Genomic DNA, 26,385 nt, shown 5'->3' on the forward strand with positions numbered 1-26,385 from the left:
AGAAATGGATCCATCGACCTATGGTCAGCTGATTTTTGACAGAGGGCTGAAATCCATTACATGGAGAAGAGACTGTCTGTTGAACAAATGGTGCTGGCAAAACTGGATATCCATTTACAGAAAAGGGAAACAAGATCTGTATATCACACCATACACAAAAACTAACTCCAGATGGATGAAAGACTTACCTGTGAAACCTAAAACTATGAAGTTCCTCAAGGAAAAAACAGGGGCAAATTTAAAAACCAAAAACCAAACTCACTGCTGTCGAGTCAGATCCAACTCATAGTGAACCCAATTCCAAGGCAGTATCAATACAGTAATAGATTGCCCAATCTTTCTTCTGAGCAGTGGCTGGTAGGTTTGAACCGCCAGGCTTCTGGTTAGCAGTCACACGCCTTAGGCACTACACCACCAGAGCTCCTATATTGTTGTTGTCATGTGCCATCAAGTCGGACCTGACTCATAGTGACCCCTCCTTGGGTTTCCGAGGCAGTATCACTATGGAAGTAGATTGCCCAACCTTCCTTCTGAGGGGTGGCTGGTGGGTTTGAACCGCCAGCCTTCTGGTTAGCAGTCAAGTGCCTTAGGCACTATGCTACAGACTGTCAAGCATAACCCAAAATGCACAAACAGCTGGAGAGAAAGTAGATGAATGGGACCTTCTAAAAATTAAATTTTTATGTGGTTCCAAAGACTTCTCCAAAAGAGTCAAAAGAGAACCTATAGATTGGGAAAAGATACTTGGTGATCACACATCTGACAAGAGACTTACATCTAAAATTTATAGAAAACTCCACACCTCAACAACAAAAAGATTAACAATCCAATTGAAAAATGGGCAGAAGACATGAATAGACACTTCACTAAAGAGGATATTCAGGTGGCCAGAAAATACATGGAGAAATGCTCATGATCATTAGCCATCAGAGATGCAAATCAAAACGATAATGAGATACCATCTCACCCCAGCACTAATGGAAAAGTTCAACAAAACAGAAAATAACAAATGTTGGTGAGGATGCGGAGAGATTGAGACTCTCATACACTGCTGGTGGGACTGTAAAATAGTATAACCACTGTGGAAAGCAGTATGGTAATTCCTTAAAAAGCTGGAATTAGAAATACCATTTGACCCAGCCATTCCATTATTAGGTATATATCCTAAAGAAGTGAGAGCTAGGACAAGAACAGACATATGCATATCCATGTTCATCGCAGCACTATTTACAACAGCCAAAAGATGGAAACAACCTAGGTGTCCATCAACTGAAGAATGGGTAACTAAACTACATTATATACACACAATGGAATACTATGCACCACTAAAGAATAATGTAGAATCTGCAAAACACTGCATAATGTGGATGAACTTGAAGGACATTATGCTGAGTGAAATAAGTCAATCAGAACAAATATTATATTAGTCCATTATTTTAAAAAGTCAAGGAAAGGTGTATATATGGAAGGAAACTTTGCTGGTTACTAGGGGTGGAAGGGGAAGGGAGGAAACACTGAAAAAAAAATGCATTGACCTGTGTCACTTTAGTTTTGTATATTTCACTGTACATAAATTATATTTCAATAAAATGTATTAAAAAAAAAGTATGTGCAAGGAAGTAGTTTTCTCACAGGCCAAGGCATCCTTTCAATTTTCCCAGTTCAATGGGCAAAAAGCCATCTTTCAGGGTTTTCATTCCCATCTGTCATATTACTAGTAAGATTTAGCATCTTCTCATTTTATTATCTATTAGTTGATTTAAAAAGAGATTTATTCTTATATAGTTAGTAACATAGCATGGTTCAAATTTCAGAAAGGTCTAAAACCTAAATAGTGAACTGTCTCCTTCCTACATCATTTCTCAGCCGTTCTGCTCTCCTCCTGGGACACACCCAGTATCATTGTATCCTTGAGTCCTTCCAGAAACGCTATCAGTACATGAACAGATTCTCCATTAATTTTTTTGGAGCTCTGTAGTATGAGTATATACTAGATTATTTCTAATCTTTCACTATTATAAAGCAATGTTTCAATCCTTGTAACTATTTCATTTTGGCCATATGCAAGAACGTTTTGTGAATACATTTCTAAAAGTGCTTCTTCTCATTTTTCTATCTTCAAAATCAATTTGTAGAAATTTTAAATATTTTTTCTTCCCTTTTTAAGAATATAGCTTTTTTTCCTGACTATAAAGTATAAAGGACAAGCTCATGGGTTAAAAAAAAAAAATTGTAAAATGCAATCTCAAAGAACATGTCCCAAATAAAATTTACTTTTCTGTCCAAAACAAGTTCTCTCACTGTCTTTCTCTCTTCTGCTGGTGACACCAACCCTTATCAATAACCTAGGCTCAAACTTGGGAGGCATCTTTGACTTCTCTTCTCATGCACCCTATAGTCCTGTTCATTTTTCCTCAAGCTGTTTCTCAAAATATCTCCTATCTTTCTCTTTTCCTATACCTTTTAAGGAGCCAGGCCCTTACCCCCATCATCCAACTAGTCTCCCCATTGCCAGTCTTCCCTGGTTGCTCCCCTGTATAGCATCACATCCCAAATGCTCCAATACCTTAACGTTCTTGGTTCCCTCACAATTAACGTTCTGAGTTCAAACTCCAAGGTCTTTGCTTATCATCCAGCTCTCTTCTGGTCATCATACCTGATCGCCATTTGCTCACCAATGTCCTAATCTTACCCAGTGAGCTTTCCTCACTGGCACACACTCACCCTTATTCTCACTACTGCCCGCCTCTCATTACTCTTCCCTCCTGAGGGCCAGGGCAAGAGGTACCTGCAGTGCACGGTGATGGGGTGGTTTCCTGACTGCTGCTGCTGCTTCTGTACAGCTGCAATGATGCTGATCATGCCCTTCCCATCGCTGGGGATGCCCACTTCAGGCCAGCCATGGAAGTGGAACTGCCGGATCTGCCGGCTCTTGTTCTCCTTTAGAAAAAGGTGGGTTAGGGAGGCAGGGGCACCTTGCTGTCCCTGTGGGAGGAGCCCCACCCACCACCCATCTTACCCTGGTGTTAGTGACCAGGAGGTCTCGGACAGTGTAGCTCTCACATTCTTCCTCCTTCTTCAGCTCTACTGTGATGTCTCCATAGGACACCAGTCCATCCAATGGCCAGTACTGGGCACATTTCTCCTGGAGGGGCAAATGGGAGAGGTGAGGGGCTCCCTCTACAGTGTGAGCTCTTTGTGGGCAGGGCTTGTCTCTTTTCAACTCTATATTTCCAGCACCTTGCACAATGACTGGCACATAGAAGGCAAGCATCTGGTAAATGAATTTGTTCAATGTCTATGGAAAAAGGGTAAAAATACATAAATAAAGCACAGTTAAACTACTCATTTTTTTAGAGCATTTTTGGGTAAGACCTTAGGTATCTCACTATTGGTCATAAAAAAATCCTCAAAAAACTACTATATGACCATAGAAAACTACTATATGACCATTAGAAAAGATCCAGAAAAACTAATAAAAAATAGAAACAGAAACACTGCTATCGTTTCATTGAAAAAAATGAGGAGGAGAGGCTCTGAGGAGTGGCTGGTAGATTTGAACCTCCAGCCTTCTGGTTAGCAGTCAAATGCCTCAGTATTAAAAGCCCATTTTACCACCAAACACGTGAAAAGATGCTCAATGTCATTAGCCACCAAGTAGATGCAAATCAAAAGCACAATGAGATACCATTTTACTCCCACTAAGGTTGATAAGATAAAAAAATTAACAAAAAACAGAAAATAACAAATACTGGCAAGGATGTGGGGAAACTGGAACCCTTACACACTGCTGGTGGGAATGCAAAATGGTACAGCCATTGTGGAAGACAGTGTGGTATTTCCTCAAAAACACAAAGAGAGCTACCATGTGACCCAGTAATTCCACTCCCAGGTATATACTCAGAAGATTTGAAAGCAGAGACTCAAACAGAGACACGTATATTCATGTTCACTGCAGCACTATTCACAATAGCCAAAAGGTGGAAACAACTTAAATGCCCTAAAATGTAAAACTAAAAGAAGTGAAGTCCTGATACACGCTACAATGTGGATAGAGCTTGAAGACATTATGCTGAGTGAAGTAAGTTAATCACAAAAGGACAAATGTTGTATGATCTCACTTACATAAAAAGGCAAAAAAAAAAAGTATATGTGAACTGCTGTATGAAAAGTGAATTTACTCTGTAAATCTTAAAAAAAAAAAAAAAAAAAAAAAAAAAAGCCTATTTTAGTGACTCTTCTTATATTTCATATGTGTATCATTCAGTAACTCCTTTATAAATGAGGTCATTTTAAAAAACAGGACTTATTAAAGTGGTGGATCGAGGAAATGCCACAAACCAGTATTTTTCCATCTATGCCCTGGGGATGTCTTGGAATGCTTTACAAATTTGCAAGTCACCCTTGCACAGGGGCCATGCTAATCTTCTGTGAATTGTTCCAATTTTAATATCTGTACTGCTGAAGTGAGTACCCTGGGGATGGCTTGGGGCTGGGGCTCTGGGCCCTCTCCTCTACCAGAGAGCTTTATATCTATCTATCTATCTATACATACAGAACATTAGTGAGTATAATTATTTTTGATTTTTGCTACCACCATTCCTTCCCAGCACTGGCTTTACAGTTTATTAGCCAGAATTGAAGACTGGGACTTTAAAACCATTAGAACTGTTAGGTTCCAATGGGCATGAGAGCACCAGAGTGAGTGAGCTAGATTAAGAGAGCAATTTCCTCAGAGGAAGGGTTGAGATCTTAATGGCTATACTCTGTTGAGAAAATGAAATCATGTTGTCCCACACTTAACAGCCTCTAGATGTTTCAGATGTTATTACTGTAGGCAAAGAGGGAAAGGGGATAGACTGGAGGGATGCTTCTGGGGACAGAGTAGGGGGAACACTGATAGAGTCCCCTCCTAAAGCTGTGGACAGGGATTTGTCGACAGTAAAAGCAAACAAGAGCTGCTGTGGCCGATTAATGGGAACAACTGCTCTCAGTGGTTACATGTGATCTAGAAGATTGTTGCTGTTGTTATGTGCCGTCAAGTCGGGAAGATTAGCACCGTTCAATGAGCTTCATGGTGACACAGCTGTTAAAGATGGGAAAACAAGTAAGGTGCATTAAGAGAAAACAAGTCCAATAAGTGTATGAGGTTAAGATTTAAGGGATGGTGTGAAATAAAGGAGCCCTGGTGGTGCAGTAGTTAAGTGCTTGGTAACTGAAAGGGGTTTGAATCTGCCAGCTGCTCTGTGGAAGAAAGATGAGGCAGTCTGCATCCATAAGATGGGCAGGCTTGGAAACCCTCTGAGGCAGTTCTCTGGGTTGCTATGAATTGGAATCCACTCAACAGCAATGTGTTATCAAGTTAAGAGAAGCCACACAAGGCTATTGCAGATGCTGGACTGATGGCAGAAAATTATCCCACTTAGTCAGATGAAAGCTACAGGATTTCTTTGAATTAGCCCTCCAGATGGCAGATGGAGGAAGCAGGCTGGACTCAAAAACAGAGCTGAGCTGCCTGATAGGCAATGGTACCCCTCACAGCCCATCTCCCACAGCCCCAGGGCCTTTTCAGACTGACCTGACCTCTTTCCTCCAGTTCTGTGAGCATCACAATGGAGCAGGATTTCCACTCCCAGATCATTCGCCAGAAGTCCTCAATCGTGTGGAGAAGAGGGCCCTGGCTGGCGATGTAAGAGTCCTTTTGCCGGTAGCCCTATACAGGTTAGGCCAATTACAGGGGCAAGGTGATTTAATCAGGGAGGGGTCAGTGGAGAACACAGGCCTGTCTGGGAGTCAGGGAGATAGGGCACTGGGAAGGGGTAAGGACTGCTTAGAGGCAAATCCATTCTGGACAGAGTTCCTTTCTGGCCCAGGACCACATCACTGTTGACAATCTGGTCCCTTTCTATCAGGGGCATAACTCAACTGCTAGAGAAGGGTGGTAGAGCTCAGATGCAGAGAATAGGAATGGGAAAGAGAGGTCAGCTTCTCAGCCCTCTGAATATGGTTTGTGACATAAACTTTCCCCTCCAGGAATCACTCTGGCATGTGCCCTGTTTTTCCCCAACCTTTTGCTCTTTTGTGCAGGGTAGGTGGGTGGGTATCAGCTCTATATATGTTGTCTTAGACTCAAGGACAATCCCTCCAAACAGGTATATGGGGGTGGGGCTGCAAGCCAGTTGAATTTCCCTGGGGTGCTGGGAGCTCAGGGGACTCACCTACCACTTACTTACATCAATGAAGGATGCATTCACGTAGTCTGTGTTCTCCTCACCCCTCTTTACTGGAATGATCACTCTGTTGAATTCATCTGCAAGAAGGACAGTAGCTTGTGGCTCCCCAACATTCCTTATCCTTTCTCTTTCCTTCTATCTTTCCTGTTCCACCTTGGGTCCTGAGTAGATAATATCCCAGCTGTATAAGGGCATGCTTGTTCTTAGCCTAGAAGGGGAAGGAACCTTCGGCCTTTATGCGCTTTTATTTCCAGAAACACTAAAGAAGCGGGAGCAATAACAAGCAATGCCTTAATTCTTATCTCCAAGCACGATGATCATGACCTAGTACCTGAGAAGAGGGAGAGATGGAGGGAACTGGGAGACTGGCTTTGGGATGGAGAGAGGGCTCTTACATGGAATGATCTGTAAAACTCGGTTCTTCTTCATGTTGGCTGGAAGGTTTCCAGTCCGCATCTTGTCATTCTGGATTTTGATTGATGTTAACTTCTGAGTTGGGAAGGGGAAGAGAAACATTACTGATCTCAGTAACTGAACTTGACAAGATTATGCATGCCACTGTATCTGATCTCCTGGCTACTTTGGCCACACAGTACTCTTTTCACGATGGCCCTGATCTCCATTTCCACATGTTCATCAGAACACTGTTTCTCCTGTCTCTAAGCTCATTGAATAAGCTAAGAGAACGTGTGGGAAACACAACCTTTCTGGCTTCTCTGGCTCCTTTTGGTATTCTCCTGGCCTGGAACTTCATGATCAAGAGACAAGGATCCTAGCATAGCAGCAGAGTGTGTGAGCACCCTGCTCTCTCCCTCCCTCCGATATGAGGTTCCTTCTTGATCCTTGCTACTCAAAGTTTAGCTTACAAACAAGCAGCATTGGCTTCATCTTAATAGAAATGCAGAATCTCAGGTCCTACTCCAGGCCTGCTAAATCAGAATCTGCATTTTAACAGGATCTCAAGGTAATTCCAGTGCACATTACAGTATCAGAAGGACTGCTAAGGAAAGTGGTCCTCCCCACCACAACCCAAAACATCTTGATCTGGGAGCACTCTTATTGCTAAGACTGTAAGGTATTCCTTAGGTATGCTGAGACCCACTGTATACTATCAAAGAGCAGCGATCAGCAACCTGCTGGCCAGATTTAGACTGCTGCCTATAAACAAAGTTTTATGGGAACACATTCATGCCCACGTGTTTACATGTTGTCTGTGGCTACTTTTGTGCTACAATGGCAACACCGAGTACTTGTGACAGAGACCTTCTGACCTGCAAAATCTAAAATATTTACCATTCAGCCCTTTATAGGAAAAACTTGCCAGATGCCTGGCACAAAGGGAAGTAAACACATAAGCATGACCATTCAACAAGATCCCAGGACCAAAAAACTAAACGAAACCCACTGTTGTCGAGTCAGTTCCAACTCATAGCAACCCAAAAGGACAGAGTACAACCTTATCTTTCTGCTTTAACCACTGTACTACCAGGGCTCCTATGATCCCAGGACAGTGATTCTTAACTCTTGCTGCAAATTATAATCATTTTTTTTCTTAATGTCATTGCCTATTTTTTCTGTTTTGTTTTGCTTTTAAAATAACACAACTCAAGGAAGGTTGAGAATGACTAGCATATGAGTAAAGAGCCAGAGACTCCCTCCTTAGCCACCTTCCCTCTCAGGGGATTCACCATTTGTGGGTAAATGTACAAGGAGTCAAACATCCCACAGTCCCCAGATCACACGGCTCCTTCAATCTGAAAACTGTGGTTCAGCTCCAAATCAAAATACAAACCTGTTGCCTTTGAGCCAACTCCAAGTCATAGCAATCATATAGAACAGAACTACCCCATAGGGTTTTCAAGGCTGTAATCTTTATAGAAGTAAACTGTCACATCTTTCTTGAATGGAACAGCTGATGGATTTGAACCGCTCACCTTTCAGTTAGCCGCAGAGTGTTTTAACCACTATGCTACCATGGCTTCTTGGACTAGCTCCAACTCACCTTAAATTCTTCCTCTAATCCATTGTTGCTGGTCCCTGGGATTTTGTTGTAAATTTTCTGCAGGTGGGTTTCTAGAGAGGTCACTTCCAGTTCTGTATCCCCATAGAGATAATGCTCCAGAAGGGCTTGGTATATGAAGACGTACTGCATCTGGAATGGGGATGATGTGCAAGCTCCCAGTTACACCCATCATGGCCTTATGACACCAGATCGCCTCCTCCCACCCCGACTTCACTCCAGTCCACTTCCCCATCAATTCCAGAAGGGACAAAATAACTCAATTTTGTTCCCATTTAGTGAAGCAGGGCTTGAAGTACATGAGTTCCTCTGGAGATGTTTAGCTTGGGAGGGAGGATACTTAGTCTGGCTTGGGCGTGCTGGAAGCCTGGAGAGCAGGACAAACCTAATTTCTGGTTATGTCAAGGGCACAGAGTCAGTAGTCTGAAAGGCTGTCAGAAACTGGAGAAACACAAAGTCCATGACAGTGGCCCTATCCTACTGCCAGCCTTGCCTCCCAGTGCTGTGCCCTTTGAACCGCCATGCCCTCACCACAGAGTCAATCTCACTGCTGCTCCTAGACATGGCCGAGCTGTATCAGTCACAACTCTATGGCATTGGCTCTCTTGGATGCCTGGCAGGTCTGCTTCCCTCAGGAATTGTTCTTTATCCTTGAAGTCTAGTGAAAATGAAACCTGTTTTCCCTGACTCCCCAGGTATGAAGTTAACAACCTCCTCTGTACCCCCGTGTTTCTTTTAGTATGTAATTTAAGGGCCCTCATCATGGTACAAGATGATCATTTACAATAATCTGTAGGTGGAGTAAATCCATGAGGTGGGCTGATGTTTGGGGCCTGGATGCTCCCACCCTCTCCTCACCCATATATCACTCACATCTGTCTGCACCATCTGGCACCGCTGAGCCCGGATCCGGCTCACAAAGCCATACACATCCACCTTTCGCTCTGTATGCATCATGTCCAGCATGGCATCAATGACAACAAAGGTACCTGTACGCCCGACACCCGCGCTGTAGCCAGAGAGCAGAGGTGTTACTGAGATGACCAGTATGCCTTGCAGGGGCATACAGGGAGGGGGTAGCAAGACTGGGGCTCTTTCCTTAAGCCTCTGATTTTCATTCTAAATGGCACAGAACTGGGACTCTCCTGGGGCTGACAAGCCTACTTGTGTCCTAATTCCTTACCTCTAACTGTCTGGACCCAGAACTGTCACACTTAGAAGGGTCTGAAGGTTGCAGGCATACAAAGCCAGCATGATCTTGGAGGACTGGCCGCCCTCACTTCCTCATGTTATACACTCCACCCAGCACCAGAGCTGGAACAGTCTCTGGCTGCTTCCCTGGGGCCCCAATAGTTATCTGCTCTGCACCAGCCTCCTCAGCCAGGGCCCCTGTGCTATTCCCCATGCTGTGGCCATGGGACAGAATGTGGTATGAGTGAAGAACAGAGGGTGAGGCCACACTGACCTGCAGTGGACGACGATGGCCCCTGCATACTGAGGGTTACAGGTCTTCACCTTCTTGAGAAACTTGAGCATGCCAATTGGGGTGAAAGGTACCCCAAAGTCTGGCCAGCTGGTAAAGTGGAACTGAGTGATGAGGCGCTGTGGCTTTCTGTTGGTCATGTCGCCCACCTGTGAAGGGAAGAGAATTCTGTGTGTTGGTCCTGCTATCCTGGAGTGGGCAGCATCAGGGGGAAAGATGACAAGCTCACGGGTCAGGGTCAGCTGTAGACATCAGTGACAATGAAGAAGGGAGAGTGATGAGAAACTGCTGCATCCAAAGACATCGAACCATGGACAAAGACTCTTCTCAGTGACCTTTGGGTCTGGCAGGTCTGCTACTATTATTCTCAGTTTACAGAAAGTAAGACTCCGAGGAGTTAAATGACCTGGGTGAGATCCCAGAACTAGTAAGTAGCGGGGTCAGAACTAAAACGTAGGTCTTCTGACTCTTGGCAAGCCCTTCTTCAGAGCACCACACTGCCCCTCAGCTGAAGGGGACATTTGCTTATGCCTTCAGGGTCACCCTGGAGGGCCAGAAGCAGGGCCCACCACGGCTTGAGGTCAGGAGCCTTTGGAGTAAGAAAGGAAGTGAGTCAAGTACCCAGAAGAGTATACCACCTAATGCTCCCTTTTCCATATCTCTTGGTTCACATCTAAGATGATCAGATTCCAAATAAACAGGTACTTTTCCTCCTAGTCATGAAAACACTGCTCTCCTAGCTTTGAAGAAGTGTCCTAGGAGCCCAGATATCTGGTTTCAGAGTCCACACCAGCGATTCTTGAGCATCCTAAGTGAGAGGGGAGGACCCATCCAGTTCCCTAAATAAGAACTGAGAAAGGAGGTAGAAGACAGTACCTGCTGAATGCAGAATTTTCGGACTGTGTAGTCTACCAGGACGGTCACATCCTCTACTGACACACGGATATTTCCATAGGTCCAGCAGCCTTGGTCTGGCCAGTACTGGGCGCACTTACACTGGAAAGAAACAAGCACCCCCTGACCTCAGACCTCCTGCCCCAGCAGAGGCAAAGAGCCTGAAAGGAAAGACCACAAAATCCCAGACTCAAGTCCCTAGAAAGCCCCATGGCCTCTTTTCTCCCTTAGTCAGCAGCACACCTGTTTATTCTAACTGTCCTTTTCAGGTTTTTATCGTGTTTAGTACAGTCTCTTCACTGACTGACATACAGTCACAGGCCCAGACTTCTTGTTTTTTCCCATTCCCACCCCTTCAGTATAGGGCAAGTCTAAAGCTATTTTACCTACAAAATCTGTACTGCCACAATGTCCCAGGTCATGCTCTATGGGCAACTCTATCTAGACCCCTGGATCCAGTAGACTGCTAGGAGAGGATCCCCAGAGTAAGACTGTAAACAGGGTGTAGACTGAAAAGCTGCCACGAGAGGCCTGAGACCTTCTCTGTTGCCTGGGCTCTGGCCTGAACAGCTTCTAACAGCCACAGCCTGGCTGGAGGAAACTAACTTAAAGCTCAGGCCTAGTACAACCTGTCTCAGGCACTGTGGGGCTGCTGACCAACAACCCGGGCACCCCAAGGTGGGGAGCAAGGTGATGCAAATGACTGTCTTGAATGGGAATTCCTCTCTAGGGTTTGATCCAGAGCTTAAGACTTGTGCTGGCTATGGCCCAGTGATGGAGCTAGCCACAAAATGAAACCAGTCACAGGGTGTCTGCAGCATCAGGTCAGGGCCTCAGATTCTCTTGTACCCTGAAGGATCTCAGTTCATACAGCTCTCTCTGTGACTCTAAGATACACAATAGGCCTCAGGAGGTGGGGTAGGAAACCAGGGGAACGACAGACTATAGAAGTCAGAGGAGAAAAGTCTTTCTGTGGCTTTTCCTTGGCTAGTGGCCCAATTCTTTTCCTCTGGGCTGTTTTGGAACAAGGTGAATTGTTTGACTACCAGAGCAGGGAACGTGCCCTTGGCACACTCCTGAGGCTTGTCCCAGGCTTTCAGGCCACTGGAACATCTGGTAGGCACATCAATCTGGGTTCTGTCTGACTGAACTACTGGCTCTGTAGTCACAAAGGGTGAATAACTCAGACTCCAACTCAGAGCTCCAGTACAGTGGTTCCTCTATGGGTCATGCCTGCATCAGGGCCTCCTGTTTAATCTCTCCACTCACCTCTTTTCTCTCCTTCAGATTGGTCACCATGACAATGGTGGCTGTGTTTTGCTCCCAGATCATCCTCCAGAAATCATTCACTGTTTCTTCTTTTGGTCCTAAAGTAGCCAACAGCAAACATGATAGACAAGATAAGGAACACACACAAAGGGGAAGAAAGATGCTGGAAAACTGGGAACACTCACTGCTGGCTTTTGGAAGCCTGTGCTCATGTTTCCAGCTAAATATTCAATCCACCTATCCATCCACCCTCCTGCCCATCAACTTTCTAACATAACATTTCCTGTGTATCTACCACGTATGTGTCAGGCACTTCACTAGTATTCAGAGTAGGAGGTTGTCAAAATATAAACAGAACAAGAATGCTTCCCAAGGAAATTATAGTTGAGGATGAGAAATCATGACAGCTCATCGCGTTCCTGTACTAGGGGCTAGACAGCAAGCCAAGTGCTCTATGGCCCATTCAACCCTTCCCACCATGCTGCTCTAAGGCAAATTCTTCAGTTCCAGACAGGTTGGGTGACTTGCTCAGGCTAAAATTCAAACCCTGGCTTGTCTAATAAACCAGAAAATAAGACATGGTAATCAAAACTGCTACAGAAGCTAAAGAGTGATTTGTACCATAAGAAGAGTATAAAACTTTTGCTCCTGAGCTAGTAAACAAAGTGGTTGTTTAGTTGAACTTGAGAGGAAGTGGAGTGAGGAAAGTTCAAAAGAAGAAAGGGCACGTAAACATGACCTTGAAATTAGGAAGGCTTTGAGCATTCAGATGTCTGGATCACACAGGCATGATGAGGAAGTTTGGGGGGGATATTTGAAAATGTAAGCTGAGATCACATTAAGGGGTCTGGACTTTATATGGAAATGGAATTTTTCCATGGAAAAGATGAACCTAGCAGCAATGTACAAGGATGGACTAGAGTTGGATGAGATAAAATAGTAAGACAGGCAAAGAACACGAGGGATGTGAGGGTGTAAACAAGGGGAGAGCAGAGAGAGCAGAGAGGGTACTGCTGAAGTGGAACTACCAAGACTTGGCATCTATTACAGATGAGAAAATAGAAAGACGTTCAAGATGACCAGTATGTTTCACCCAAGTGCTAGGGAAAATGGAAACACTGTTCTCAAAAACACAGGAGAGAGGAGGAACCAGGAAGACAACAAGTTCAGAGTTAGACATGGTGAACTTGAGGGGCAGGTGGGACACAAGGTAATGGTGCCCAGAAATAAGATGTATTATAAGATGAGAACCTAAATGAGAAACCAGGGTTAAGACTTCTGTCTCCAGGTATGGTGGAGTAACAGGGACCAAATTTACCATGGTGCCTGAAACAACTATAAAACTAGACCAAATATATGAGACAATAGTTTTCAAGACATGAGATACCAGGAGAGTGATCCCTGAGAGAGGCGAACCAAATCAGGTGAGTCCTATGATTATTCCAGCTCACTGTCTAGTTTTCAGGCTGTAGTACAAGGAGGGGGAACCCAGGTAGATCCTGATAGTCTCCCTAAGTTGAGGAAACAAAGCTGAGAATCAGGGAAGACCAAGGTGGTTAAGTTGACAGGGCAGAATAATGGAGAAGAAAGAGCTATATAAAGAGAGTGCTTTGGAGATCTGCAGAGAGTTCTCTTGGAATCTTCAACAGAATACTAATTACTGCTTGCCTGCAATGAAACAGCCTGAGGCCAGAGGGAGGAAAAACTCCACCCAAATAAAGCAGGGGGAACAACCCCTAGACTTCACAGAAGGCTGGAATAGCTTGTTTTCCCACCAGCCAGAGTTGAAAAACCTTGTAATTCATTGGGTATCAGGTAGAATACTCAAGAAAGGTATTTTCTCAGCAGTGGAAAAAAATTAGCTCTAGATTAAAGGCTACTCTCATTTCACTTAACAAAGCTTAAACAAGCAAACCCTCAAAAGGATCAAACTGTTTCCAAACAGCTGTATCCTGGAACAGAAAGAAAAAAAAAGACCTGTGGGATCCTACCAAAAAGCTTAACACAACACATGAATTGGAGGTCCAGAATAAGACGAGTGATTGAGCAGAAAAAATATCTGAAGAAACAGTGGCCAAAATCCCCCAATTTGGTAAATGAACTAAATTTACAGTATTAAGCAGCTCACTGAATCCTAAGCAATACACATACAAAGAAAACCCTATCCAGATATCCAACTGCTGAAACAAAAAAAATATAGAATCTTAAAGCAGCCAGAGAAAATCAGTATATTACATACAGAAAAACAATGATTCTAATCACTGCTGACTTCTCATTAGAAAAAATTGGAGACCAGAAAGAGTGGAACATCTTTGAAGTACTGAACAAAACAAGAACTGTCATGCTATAATTCAGTATTCAATGAAAATATTCAAGAATAAAAGCAAAATAATGACATCTTAAATAAAAGAGATTTGTTGCCAGTAGACTTGCATCATAAGAAATGCCAAAGGCCTGGTGTTCTGCTCAGTAAAGATTACAGCCTAGAAGTCTTACGTGTTGGTTCCATTCTATCATACAGGGTCACTATAGGTAGAATCAACTCGATGTACATAACAATGGCAACATAGAAAATTCAGTCATACATTAATCTATTGCATCCATGGAAACAAGAATGGGTGTTGTGAGTAGGCAGCATCTGAGCTGGGCCTTGGAAGGTGGACCTGAATTGACAGATGGCTATATTTGCTATAAACCATCCCCACCAAAGGAGTTCTGGTGGCATAGTAGTTAACACATTTGGTTGTTGACCAAAAGGTCAACAGTTCAAATCTATCAGCCATTCCACACGAGAAAGAAGAGGCTGTCTGCTTCTGTAAAGATTTACAGTCTTGGAAATCCAATGGCACAGTTCCTACAGAGTCACTAAGTCAGAACTGACTCAATGGGAGTGGGTTTGTTTTTTTGGTCTGGTCCCCTACCAACTAAAGGGTCTAAAAAGGCAGGAATCATATCCTGTTTTATTCTTCTATGAATTTTTATTGCCTAGGCCAGTGCCTGGCACATATTAGTTGCTCAATAAATAAACTCAAAAGCTATTTCTACAAGGATCCCAAGGGTAGATATATTAGTTAGGACACAGGGGAAATGTGTGTAGAGCCTGTCTAGGACCATGGCACTGAGTCTCTGTTCTGAGAGTTCCCAGACCACCTATCTGCAAATATTAGGGGTGCTCAGGGCCACGAACTGAGGGAGAAGAAGAACCAGCCATGACTCTGTGAGACAGCTTAGTTTCTGGAGACTGACACCAAATCTGAACTCTTGAGCAGCCTGGTTAGAACCTAAGTTTCCCAATTAGCTTCAAGGACAGAAGTCCTCATTAGACTGTAGTTATTGTACGTTGGTGTGTATAGCCTTCTCCACTCTCTCATTTTCTTCTTTTTTTTTTAATACACACACACACACACACGCACACACAAGGTCTTCTTTTATAGCATCCCTGGATACTAAGTCATCAAGATGAAGCTCTGCACTGTGAAACTGGAAGGCAGATTATATTTCTTTCAGGCAGTAATAATTACAGAAAAGCTACTGCATCCTGATTAATCTATTTAGCATTTGGAAGAAAAAAACTCAAACTCAAAGGGTTCTTGGTTAAGCCCACAAGTAAAAAGTAGTCATTACTTTACCTTGTGCAGCAATGAATTTGTTCTTTTCTTGGTAGCCCTGGGGAGGAAAGGAGGGGAATAGAAAAAGAAAGTGACAACCAAAAATGGATAGGAATGGAATTCTGGAGTCTGATTCCCCATCAATTAACAAAGCCTCCCTTGTGAAAATGTCCAGGCAATTAACAAAGAGTTTCTCCTAAGGGATGAACTGTGAATAGCAGGAAACAAAAGATTTCAAAACTCAAATGGACTACGTGGTCTTCTCAAAGTGAATTATTCATGAATACTGCTATATACCAACTCCTAGACCAGACCATGTTTCTGATGCTTTTTCAGCAGCTGACAATGTAGGTTTTAGTACTTAATGGATAAGAACTTTCCAAGGCAAAAGCATACACAGCAGTTCTAGGGATGAAGCTGGGCCTACATAGGAGGGGAAAAAGGTTGTTTTCTTGAGGATGCTTTGCCCAGCGCACTAAATTTTGGGAGTAGCATGTGGGTAAGATGGAGTTGCTCCCAGTATTTGACAGCAGGGTTGTCCCTTACATGCCATGAAAGAGAAGCAGCAAAGAAGCCTGGAATGCCATGGATCAGATAAGCAGCCTCTGAAAAACTGTCAACTGAAAGTAACTTTCTTTTTCAGTTTTCATGGTTTTAGTGGTGTATCTTTTCAAACATAGTATTCAAATGTGGTATTAACTTAAGAAGCTCTGGGTGATTTTGAGAATATACACAGCGAAATATACAACAATTCAACAGTCTACATGTACGGTTTAGTGATATTGATTACATTCTTCGAATTGTGCAACAATTCTCACTCTTCTTTTTTGATTTACTCTTCCCTTATTAACATAAACTTACTGCCCCCCAAGGATCCTGTCTAATCTTCCAAGTTGCTGTTGTCAACCTGGTGTCATGTAGATAGTTCTTAAAAGAGCATTGTTCAAGGCAGATCTTTTTTTACTAGTTAAGCTAAACTACTGTTTGGTTGTAAGATGACTTCAGGGAATATTTTTGGTTTAAGATTTAAAGATTATCTCAGGGCACAGTTTCAGGGGGTCTACCTACCCTCCATTTCTGTAGAAAGTCTAGAGTCCATGAGAATTTGAAATTCTGTTCTGCATCTTCCCTCTTTTGATCAGGATTCTTCTATGGAATCTTTGATCAAAATGTTCAGTAATGGTAGTTGGGTACCATCCAGTTCTTCTGGTCTCATGGCAAAGGAGGCAGTTGTTCATGGAAGCAATTAGCTACACATTCCATATCCTCTTCCTATTCCTAATTCTCCTTCTTCAACACCTGGGTTCTTAATGTCACTGAGCCATGGAATTAGCCAACCCTAGTACTGGCCTAAATCTGCCTTTGTATCATAGGAGATGAATAAATGTTCCCGTCTAGATGACTTTAGTTGAGTATTCTCTTACTTGCAGCTGGAAGCGCACTGATATTGCTATACTCTTCTGCATAATATTAACGTCAACCTGTTCCTTCCAACCTTTTTATCATAAACCTTCATGTAAGTCCAGAAATCTTAGCTGATTCGTAGCCTTTCTCCATTCTCCTTATCTACCACATCAATCATTTCTCTAATCAGGGTTCCTTTCCTCCCACCTACCAACATGTGACCATCACTACTAAACACATATACAGGAACTTCAGAAAATCCACTCCAGTGAGGATATCTGACTGCTCCATTTCTGAAGTCCATCTGATAAGCCTGTTTTTTGACCATACCTCCTGTTCTTCCATCTTTTTCTTTTTATATCCCAACTGTGCTTACTTTCTCTTATACCCTCCCTTCATCCATCACCTTTTCCTAGTATATTAGCTCATTCTTGTGGTGTAGTAAATTACATAATGTAGCTTTTCTAGTCATAAGTCTTTGTAAACTGTGGTAGAATTTGCTGTGAGCAACTGAGTAGCTCCTGATTGCTAACGTTATCCACCTGGGGTATTTCTGTTGCATCAGCATGACGTAATCTTCTGGGATGTTCGCGCTCTCTCTCAGGTGTATAGAATTCTGATGTTGGGATTGGTTAGTGGTCACTCTGCCAGGCTCACAAGTAGCCCTTCTAGAGGCAAAAGAAGTCTCTCTGACTGCTGGCTGAGAAAGACATGCTGCTGAGATAAACATGCTCCTGAGAGACAAGAGAGACACAGGCTGAGAAAGAGATGCAAGAGACACACACTGCTGAGAGACCTTGAGAGACACACACTGCTGAGAGAGACTGAGAGAAACTGTCGGCTAAGACAGTGGGCTGAGAGAAATTGAGCGTGTTCCTGAACTTGAGTTGTAGCCTGTTTCTTCCCTAATAAACCTCATAATCTTTGAGTTCTGTGTGGCCACTGCAGTGAATTATCGAACCCAGCAGAGAGGTGGTGGGTGCCACGGGAGGAATGGTTGGTGTCAGGGTTGGTGGAAGGGCTGGAGGGAGGCGGCATGTCTGGCCTCACAAGGATAGGCCTTGGGCTACTGATGGTGATTCTGTCTTTCTCTTGTGGGGTTAGAGGAGGTCAGAAGATGCAGCCTCCTTGCCTCTTTGGCAATTCCTAATACCACTTCCTTTCTCTTCTGAACCTTGGCTGATTATGTGATACAACAACTGACACTCCTTAGTCCTCTTTGTCTGGTTATCACATTCTCTGCACATCACCAATCCCAGGGTTCAGCTGGAGAAAATTACATAACTGAGGCTCCTGAACTTTGATAATTTCCACTTTAGCTAAGCCTTTAGTGCAGCTAATCATGTCTTTTGTTTACCCTTTTCAGTAGTGTCCTTTTTCACTCATTTCAGAAGTTATTCTAAACCTTCACTACTCTCAAGTCCTGCTTTTGTCCTTGGTTATTTGAATAAACTCAATAAAGAATTCATTACAGAAAAATACAAATTCAGAATTCTGATGGGAAACCTTTGGGAATGCCTGGTATGGCAAACTAAAGAATGTATTTTAAACTATTTGATTATTTAAAAAAAAAAATTCAGTCACTTAAAAAAAATGAGACTTCCCAGGGAAAATTGAAAAAAAAAAACAAAACAAAACACGTCTCCTGATCTGCAGCTTTGAAGAAGCCAACAGCTGGTAGTCAGTAGTCATTCAAGAAATAATGAGCAAAGCTCCAGTTCCTTACATTGATGAATGAAGCATTGATATAATCAGAATCTGGAACCCCTTCAACTGGTGTCAGGTGCACTCTAGAGTGGTCATCTAGAAAAAAAAACCAATAATTAATATTTCAATAAAAATCCAATTTTATTTCTTACTGTTCCTGATTCAACTAGGCCAACTGAGACATTTGTATCTATGAACAGAGACACTAACACTATTTGTAACAGCAAAAATTTGGAAACACCTCCACTATAATTAGGTGGCTAGTTCAGTAAATTAAGATCTATCCAAAACATGGAAAATACTACGCAGTTTTAAAAAGGAAAGTGAGTACTTCTGTTTATGACAGACAAATTTCCAACATATATTAGAAAGTGACAAAACAGTCATAGAGCCTTGTGTATAGTATACTAATTATATTTTAAAAAGTAATAAAAAGTTTATATCAACATACATATACACATAAGAAGACAAAAGTATCTGTAAACGTCTAGTATAGTAAGAGCTCTGGTAGCATAGTGCCTAAGGTTCAAACCCACCAGCCACTCCTCAGAAGGAAAGCTGGGCAATCTACTTCCGTAGAGATACCACCTCGGAAACCCAAGGAGGGGTCGCTATGAATCGGGTCTGACTCGATGGCACATAACAACAACAATAATCTTTTTTTGTCCTATACCCCATCAATGAAAAAATGTGAGCAGTACTTCTGACATGGATATGTGTGTGTGTGTGTGTGTGTATACTTGATAAATTATGCACATGTACTAATATATTATATACCCAAAAATACCCTAGCAAAATTTAAAAGTTGAATAAAAAAAACTAATATAAAGAGAAGTTCAACCACTTTCTTCTCACATTCCACTGAACTATGCACTTCTCACTCTGGAGACCACTGGCCTAGAAAAACGCCTAGGAGATTACAGGTAACAGATTAGCACTGCCAACACCCCTCCGCCCCCATCACTGAGCTGATTCCAACTCATTTATAACTGACTAGTGGTGGCTAACTCTGGGGGAGGGGATACGGTGAAGAGGACTGTGTTGGATTTCTTTGCAATGAGCTTTATTTACCAAACACACAACAACAGTAAACCCCTCTCTGTCTGGTCTTAGTGAAACTCCTCTGCTCTCCCCAGCCTTCTAGAAACTTTAGACCTGCCACAAAAAACCTGGTCAATCACTCCAAATGGCCTGGGTTCTCCCTGGAAGGAATAAACTCTTTCAGCCCAAGGCTTGACTCATGCTCCTGGGACCAATGGCAATACTTTTCTGCCCTCAGAAAATCTGCTTTGGTATGTAGCTTCAGGTTACATCCCAAGAAACCCTACAAACACTCACAAGGCAAGATGTTTACATATCGATTTTTTTCCTTGTTTTCTTCCTTGGAGGCGGCCTCACAGGTGGCCTGGATAGGACAAGCAGGAAGAGCCTGAAAGGTTAAGAGAAATCAGGAGTTACTAACAGGGATAAATATCAAATATGCAGATTTCTACACTAACCCTCACCAGAGAGCAAGTTTTATCTTTTCTTAGGGGGAAGAATATGGGCCCAGGTGAATATTTATAGTCTAACACAGGGAGGACATCTGTTTCCTGAACAGTCTGACAAGCTCTAGAGTTTAACACCAAAAATCCCAAGAGGGAAGATGCCCTTCCTGTTACACGAAGCACAGTATGCTCTTTAAATGATTACTATGTGGTTAGAGTCCTGTTATGATGTTGGGTCACAAAGCACCACCCTTGTAGGTAGGGGTGGGGACATAATGGAAGGAATGGGTCATTTATTTTCATGCTAACCACCACGTAAAGATGAGGAGTATTTCATGAATGCACACAGGAGAGTTCTGGATGGCCAGCTGAGTAAGGCCCGCTCTGCAGGGTTGACAAGAAGGGAAGGCACCCTAGCCTCTAGCATCATGTGGCAAGGAAGCAAGAGCTGCTGGTGGAGGGAGGATCCACAGACGTAGCAGTGAGGAAGCACAGGACTCGAGTGAAGTGATGTTGAGTCTGCAACGGTTTGGGAGCAGATCTAAATTAGCCCAGAGGTACGTGGGTACGCAGAAAGGGTGAAATAGTCTGGGTTATGAACTTAAGCAAATCCTTTAACTCTCCAGGACCAAGTTTCCTCATCTGTAAAACTAGGATAATAATACCTGCCACATAAGGAGTTAATGAGATTATCTCATGTCTGATACAGAATTCCATAAATTATTTTTTATGGGAGTGGAAATCTGAACTTTATTATTTGAACGGTTTTCCTCTTACATGTTCTGTATATTCAAAACTAAGAAAGCAAAAAGAGAAATAGTTTTAAATTCCAACCTAGACAATCTTTCTGAGGAGTGATTTAGAAATATGTGTTATGATCCTTAAAACGATTCCTACACTTTGACCTAGTAATTGCACTTCTGAGAATCCACCCTAAGGAAATAAAAATCTCTATGCTCAAATTATTCACTACATCATCATTTAGAATAACCCAAATCTGAAAACCACCTTAGTATCCAGCAGTACGGGAACAGTTAAGTAAATTATGGCTCATGTATTACTTTTCATTCATTTTTTTTTTTTAACAAATATAATTTAGTACTTAGGCACTCGGCGAGGCACAGTGCAAATGGAGGTGAATCAAACATATAGTTTTTGCCCTCAATGACAATAAAAGCTTGTGGTTGAAATTCAGATACTAATAAAACAAATACATATATAATGACATACCATAGTAAATACAATGAAAGTACAGAATGCTATTAGAAAATGGATCTGAAGGAGGCAATTCAGATTAAGGATAGGTCTCTATGAGGAAGGACAAGTGTGGAATAATATTCCAGGCAGAGGGAACAGCATCAGTGATGACCCAGAGGCTGGAAGACTTGGCTTGTATGGGGAACTGTAAGAAGAAAAAAAGAGGTTGTGGTGTAGAAAGTACAGATGGTAGGAGGAAGTGAGAGGAGATAAGATCGACAAGGTCAGATCATACATTTCCATGTAAGTTCCTGAACAGGGAGTTTGAATTTTATTTTAAGTACATGATGAAATCATCATTAAGTTTTTAAGTGGGATCCAATTTACATGTTAAAGAATTGCTCTGGCTGCTAGGTGGCAAATGGACTGGAGGGAGGCAAGAACAGAAGCATGGAGTGGAAGTATGAAAGATGATGGTGGCAGTGAAGGTCTGAGGGAATGGATGTATTTGAGACATATTCTGGAGTTAAAACTGCTAGATACGGAGATGGAATGAAGGGTAGGTAGACCGGAGAAATAAAAAGATAGGAATAAAGGATGACTCTCAGGTTCTGGTAGCATAGTGCCTAAGGCACTTGACTGCTCACCAGAAGGCTGGCGGTTCAAACCCACCAGCCACTCCTCGGAAGGAAGGTTGGGCAATCCTACTTCCGTAGTGATACTGCCTCGGAAACCCAAGGAGGGGTCGCTATGAGTCGGGGCCGACTCGACGGCAAACAACAACAACAACAACTCAGGTTCTTGGCTTTGCCAATTACACACACACACACACACACACATACATCTATATATGATTAAATAAAGGAAATGTCATTCCAAAGGGAACCAATTTTGTCCAAATGGAAGCAAGAACTTTAAGAAGGGAGCAAATGCATTTCCTGGGAACCAGCATGATGGTGGTAAGAGATATTAAAGTGAAAGACTCTAAGATAAAAGCAGGCAAGATCTCATGGTTTATCTGTCCTCACCTATTGAAGGGATTTTCCTTTCAGAGTAAAACCCTGGAGGTTCTGCATGTTATGTTACTAAGAGAGCAATTCCCTCAGCCTAAGCTGTCAAGACATAAGGGGGAGAAAAGAGCTTCCTGGGCTTGACTCTTGCATATGGAGTAGAGACCATACTTAGACTAGAGCTGCCTAATTCATCTAGTTTGCCTTCTCTTTCCCCACATAAGCTAGTTTTCCACAGGTTTCCTCCCTTGTATGGAACAGGATGAGCTGCAAGCTTCTGAAGTCTTCGTGATTAATCCAGTGGTGCTACTTTTCCTGTACAGCTCCTGTCTAGAACAATGCAGAACAGAGGCAGTGGCAGAAAAACTCTTGAACACAGTCCTCAACAAAGAAGGGTCAGGAATGACACTGACCACCTCAACGTCCTACCACCATCCCTAGCGCCCCTTGTCAAGACGGAGCAAAACTGGGTTTCCAGGTGGGCTGAGGCTCCTAAGGGGAAAGTTAGGAAAAAACAGGAGCCAAAGAAAACAAAGAGTGTGGCCTAGAAAACCATGCTAAAAGAGAAGGTTCAGACTAGATCAGCAGGGATGTGGATACAGAAGAAAGCCTATCCCTTTCGTTTTCACTCTGAAAAACCTAGCTAGCCCTTAGAATTAGGGAGGAGCAACGGAACCAGAAGGCTGTAAGATGCTCAGTTCTCTAGAAACACTAGGTGGCATCAAAGACCATTTCATCCCATGCTGGAGCACGACTAGTTTTTTTTTTTTTTTTAACAGATTTTTCAAAATTTTTTGTATTTATAAAAAACAAACATTAAAAAATTACTTATGTATTCACCACCCAACTTAAATAGAAGTTCTCTTTGGGCCCTGCCTCACTGTAGCCTTGTCCCTCTTCTGTCATAGTTTAAACCTGAAGTTTGTGTTTCTCTTTCCATTGCTTTGTCTGTAACCCATATATTCTATATCCTTAAATACTACATTGTTAGTGCTCAGTTTATTTTTCTTTTCGCTCAACATTATGTTCTTGAGATTCATCCAGGTTGTATGTAGCTGAAGCTCACTGACTTGACTTTACAGTGCTCCATTTTGAGACCAGATCACGATTTATTTCATTCATTCTACTGTTTCTTGCCATTGAGTCACTTTTGACTCAGAGTGACTCCTGTGACAGAGCAGAACTGCCCCATCGGGTTTTCTAGGCTGTGATCTTTACGGGAGCACATGCCAGGTCATTCTCCCCCAAGCTGCTGGATGGGTTCAAACTGCCAGCCAACCTTCTGGTTAGCAGCCAAGTGCTTAAGTGTTCTATCACCAGGGCTCAGTTAACAGCCTTGCTTTGAACACTAAGTTGCATGTGTTCCCTTGTGCACATAGGCAAAAGTGCTGGGTAAGGCCAAATTGTTTTTCAAAGTAGTTGTACCAATTTATATTCCCACCAGCAAAGTAAAGTGTTCTAGTTGTTATATATCTTCGTCAACATTTGCTATTGTCAGTCTTTAAGTGCAGTCAATGTTTTAATTGACATTTCTGTAATTATTAAAAAGGTTCACCATCTTTCCATAGTTTACGTCAATGGGACTTTACCTTTGCTGAAGTACCTAGTGAAATGTTTTCCCTCTTTTTCTACTGGATTGCTTATTTTTAAATTAATGTGCAGGAGTTCTTCTTATATTCTAGATACTCACCCTTTATCAGTTATATGTGTTAGAAATATCTACTGAATTGTGGCTTACCCTTTCACTTTTTTTTTGTTGCCTATTTATGAACAGAAGTCTTTTATTTTAATGAAGGCAAACTGATCTATCTTCCCTTTATCAATATCTAAAGTTTTAAGAAATCCTTTCCTACTGTGAGATCATTAATACATTTTCCTACATCGTCTCTGTGTTTCCTCCTTTGAATTTCAGTCTTTACATCATCTGTGATTGGTTTTTGTGTTTAGTATGAGATAGGAGTTCAGTTTCATTTATTCCCGTAGGCTTATCCAATTGCCCCAGCACCGCTTATTGTAAAGACCATTCTTTCCCCACCAAAACCGCAATGATACTTCTGTCATACACACGGTCTGTTTCTGGGCTATTTAATTCCATTGGTCAATCTGTCTACCCCAGTGCCAATACAAAACTGTCTTAATTACTAAAATTTTATAATAACTCTTTATATCTGGTAAGGCAGTCTCCTCACCTTGTTTTTCTTCTTCAGGAATGTCTTGGCTATTGTTGGATCTTTTCTCCTCCATATATATTTTAGAATCAGCTTGTCAAGTTCCACAAAAAACCTGTTGGGATTTTTATTGGAATTGCATTGAATCTATATATCAATTTGGGAGAACTGACATCTTTACAATATTGAGCCTTCTAATCCAATGATCCTATCTCTTCATTAATTTAGGCTGTTTTTCTTTCATGTCTTCAGTATTTTTAAAATAATTTTCTCCAAAGATTTTATAAATAGTTTAAGTTGATTCCTACATATTTTATATTTTTGATGCTATAGTAAATAGCATCTTTAAAAAATTATCATCGAATACTGTTTGTGGCCTATGCATAGAAATGCATTAATTTTCTATACTGTTTTTGTATCTAGCAACCTTGCTAAAAAAAAAAAAAAAAAAAAAAAAAAGGAATGGGGTTAGTCATGAGGAAAAGAAAAAAAAATAGGGGGAAAAGGGAAAAAAAAGTGCTAAAAAAAAAAAAAAAACAAAAAAAAAACCTTGTTACTTCTAATTTATCTGATGAGTCTTTGGATTTCTCTGAGGACAATATCTTCCTTTGTGAATAATCTAAATTTTGTCTCATCGTTTACAATCTTTATACCTTTCTTTTCTTGCCTAGGATCTCCAGTACAATACTGAATGTAATTCACTTTTTTTTAAGTTTGAATCCTCCTTTAAATACTCTCACCTAACAGTCACCCATGCCTGAACATTCTGCAGTGATGGAGAATTTACTACTTTCCCAGGCAATTCATCTCAGCTTGGAACAGTTCTATTTAGAAAGATTCAACACCCAGATACAGAATTTCTTTTGCATTTCCTTTGTACTGACTGGGAGCCTTCTCCCTGTACTGACTCATGTAACCCAGGCATCAAATGGAGCCTTCCCTGCCCCTGAGAAGACATGAACTCCAAATTCCTTGGTCTGCTGAATTTCAAAGCCCTTGCCACAGTCTCTGTTAACCAGGGTCTTTGGCTCTAACTTATTTGGAGACAGTTCTTCAATGTAGAAGCTATTTTGTTCCTGCTCCAACTCAGATCTGGACTCAGTCCTATCACCAGTTTACACATACATACTTTCCTCACCTGGAAATTAAAAAATGTAGCAATCTTGACTAAAGAGGTGGAGTCCTGGGGAAGGGGCCACATCTCACAATGCAACTATTTTCACCATCTCTCTGGCTTCACCCTTCCCTCTCTCCAATCTCCTTCCTCTCAGGACCTAGCCAAGTTTTATTTTATTGTTTCATATATATGTATTTATCTTGAGCCGTGTCTTAGGGATCTCAGTAAGTGGCTTTCTAAAGTGTTCCTTTAAAATAAATTCAATGCTTCCCCTAAGACAAATGCTGGTGAATTAAAAAGTTCTAGTTTGTTACTCTGAGATAAAAGTCACTGGGTGGGACTTTCAACTATGGTTGAGATTCACAGCAAGGATACACACTCTCCTTTCAGCCTACTGAATATCTGAAAGCAGCTGTCGTGTCCTATGCTGATTGTTCCTTCAGCTGTTCAACCCCATGGTCCAGTTTCTCTTTGGAACAACCTCCAATTTGGTGATGGTCCTTTTCACAGAGACCTGACTACAAGATTCCTGGCACAGTCCAACCTGGAGGCATGAGCTCCTTTATTCTAACACATCTATTAAAGCATACATACTAAGATCCATTTGCTTTATTTATATAAAAAAGCTGCTTTTTAAAGTATTACAGAAGGATTATGCCTCTTATAAAAGAAATTAAAATAATTCAGTAGTAAGCAGTAACTCCCTATCACATTTCTCCTAACCTATCCTCTACTCCCCTCGTAGGTAACCACTGTTAACAGTTCAGAGCCTTCAAGACTTAAAAAAA

General features: G+C 42.0%; 1 protein-coding gene and 1 non-coding gene across 2 annotated transcripts in view; both read right to left on the reverse strand.

Moving 5' to 3' along the window:
• Window positions 1-26,385, reverse strand: part of PTPRA (protein tyrosine phosphatase receptor type A) — a 69,651-nt gene that overhangs the window by 9,088 nt on the left and 34,178 nt on the right. Inside the window, exons 7-19 of the mRNA XM_007960004.2 lie at window positions 19,957-20,047; window positions 18,638-18,714; window positions 15,529-15,565; window positions 11,900-11,997; window positions 10,613-10,732; window positions 9,719-9,885; window positions 9,127-9,262; window positions 8,236-8,385; window positions 6,629-6,722; window positions 6,234-6,310; window positions 5,579-5,713; window positions 3,020-3,145; window positions 2,789-2,940 (exon numbers count right to left, since the gene is read on the reverse strand). Coding sequence (XP_007958195.1) covers window positions 2,789-2,940; window positions 3,020-3,145; window positions 5,579-5,713; window positions 6,234-6,310; window positions 6,629-6,722; window positions 8,236-8,385; window positions 9,127-9,262; window positions 9,719-9,885; window positions 10,613-10,732; window positions 11,900-11,997; window positions 15,529-15,565; window positions 18,638-18,714; window positions 19,957-20,047 — 1,460 coding nt within the window. The remainder of the gene's footprint in view (window positions 1-2,788; window positions 2,941-3,019; window positions 3,146-5,578; window positions 5,714-6,233; window positions 6,311-6,628; window positions 6,723-8,235; window positions 8,386-9,126; window positions 9,263-9,718; window positions 9,886-10,612; window positions 10,733-11,899; window positions 11,998-15,528; window positions 15,566-18,637; window positions 18,715-19,956; window positions 20,048-26,385) is intronic.
• On the reverse strand, window positions 4,368-4,474 carry LOC122152223. Its single transcript, XR_006164461.1, has one exon. It is a non-coding gene; the product is annotated as a U6 spliceosomal RNA (small nuclear RNA).

The sequence above is a fragment of the Orycteropus afer genome, unplaced genomic scaffold (genome assembly GCF_000298275.1).
Source record: "Orycteropus afer afer isolate SDZICR_OR568_19922 unplaced genomic scaffold, OryAfe1.0 scaffold00020, whole genome shotgun sequence".
NCBI classification, from domain to species: domain Eukaryota; kingdom Metazoa; phylum Chordata; class Mammalia; order Tubulidentata; family Orycteropodidae; genus Orycteropus; species Orycteropus afer.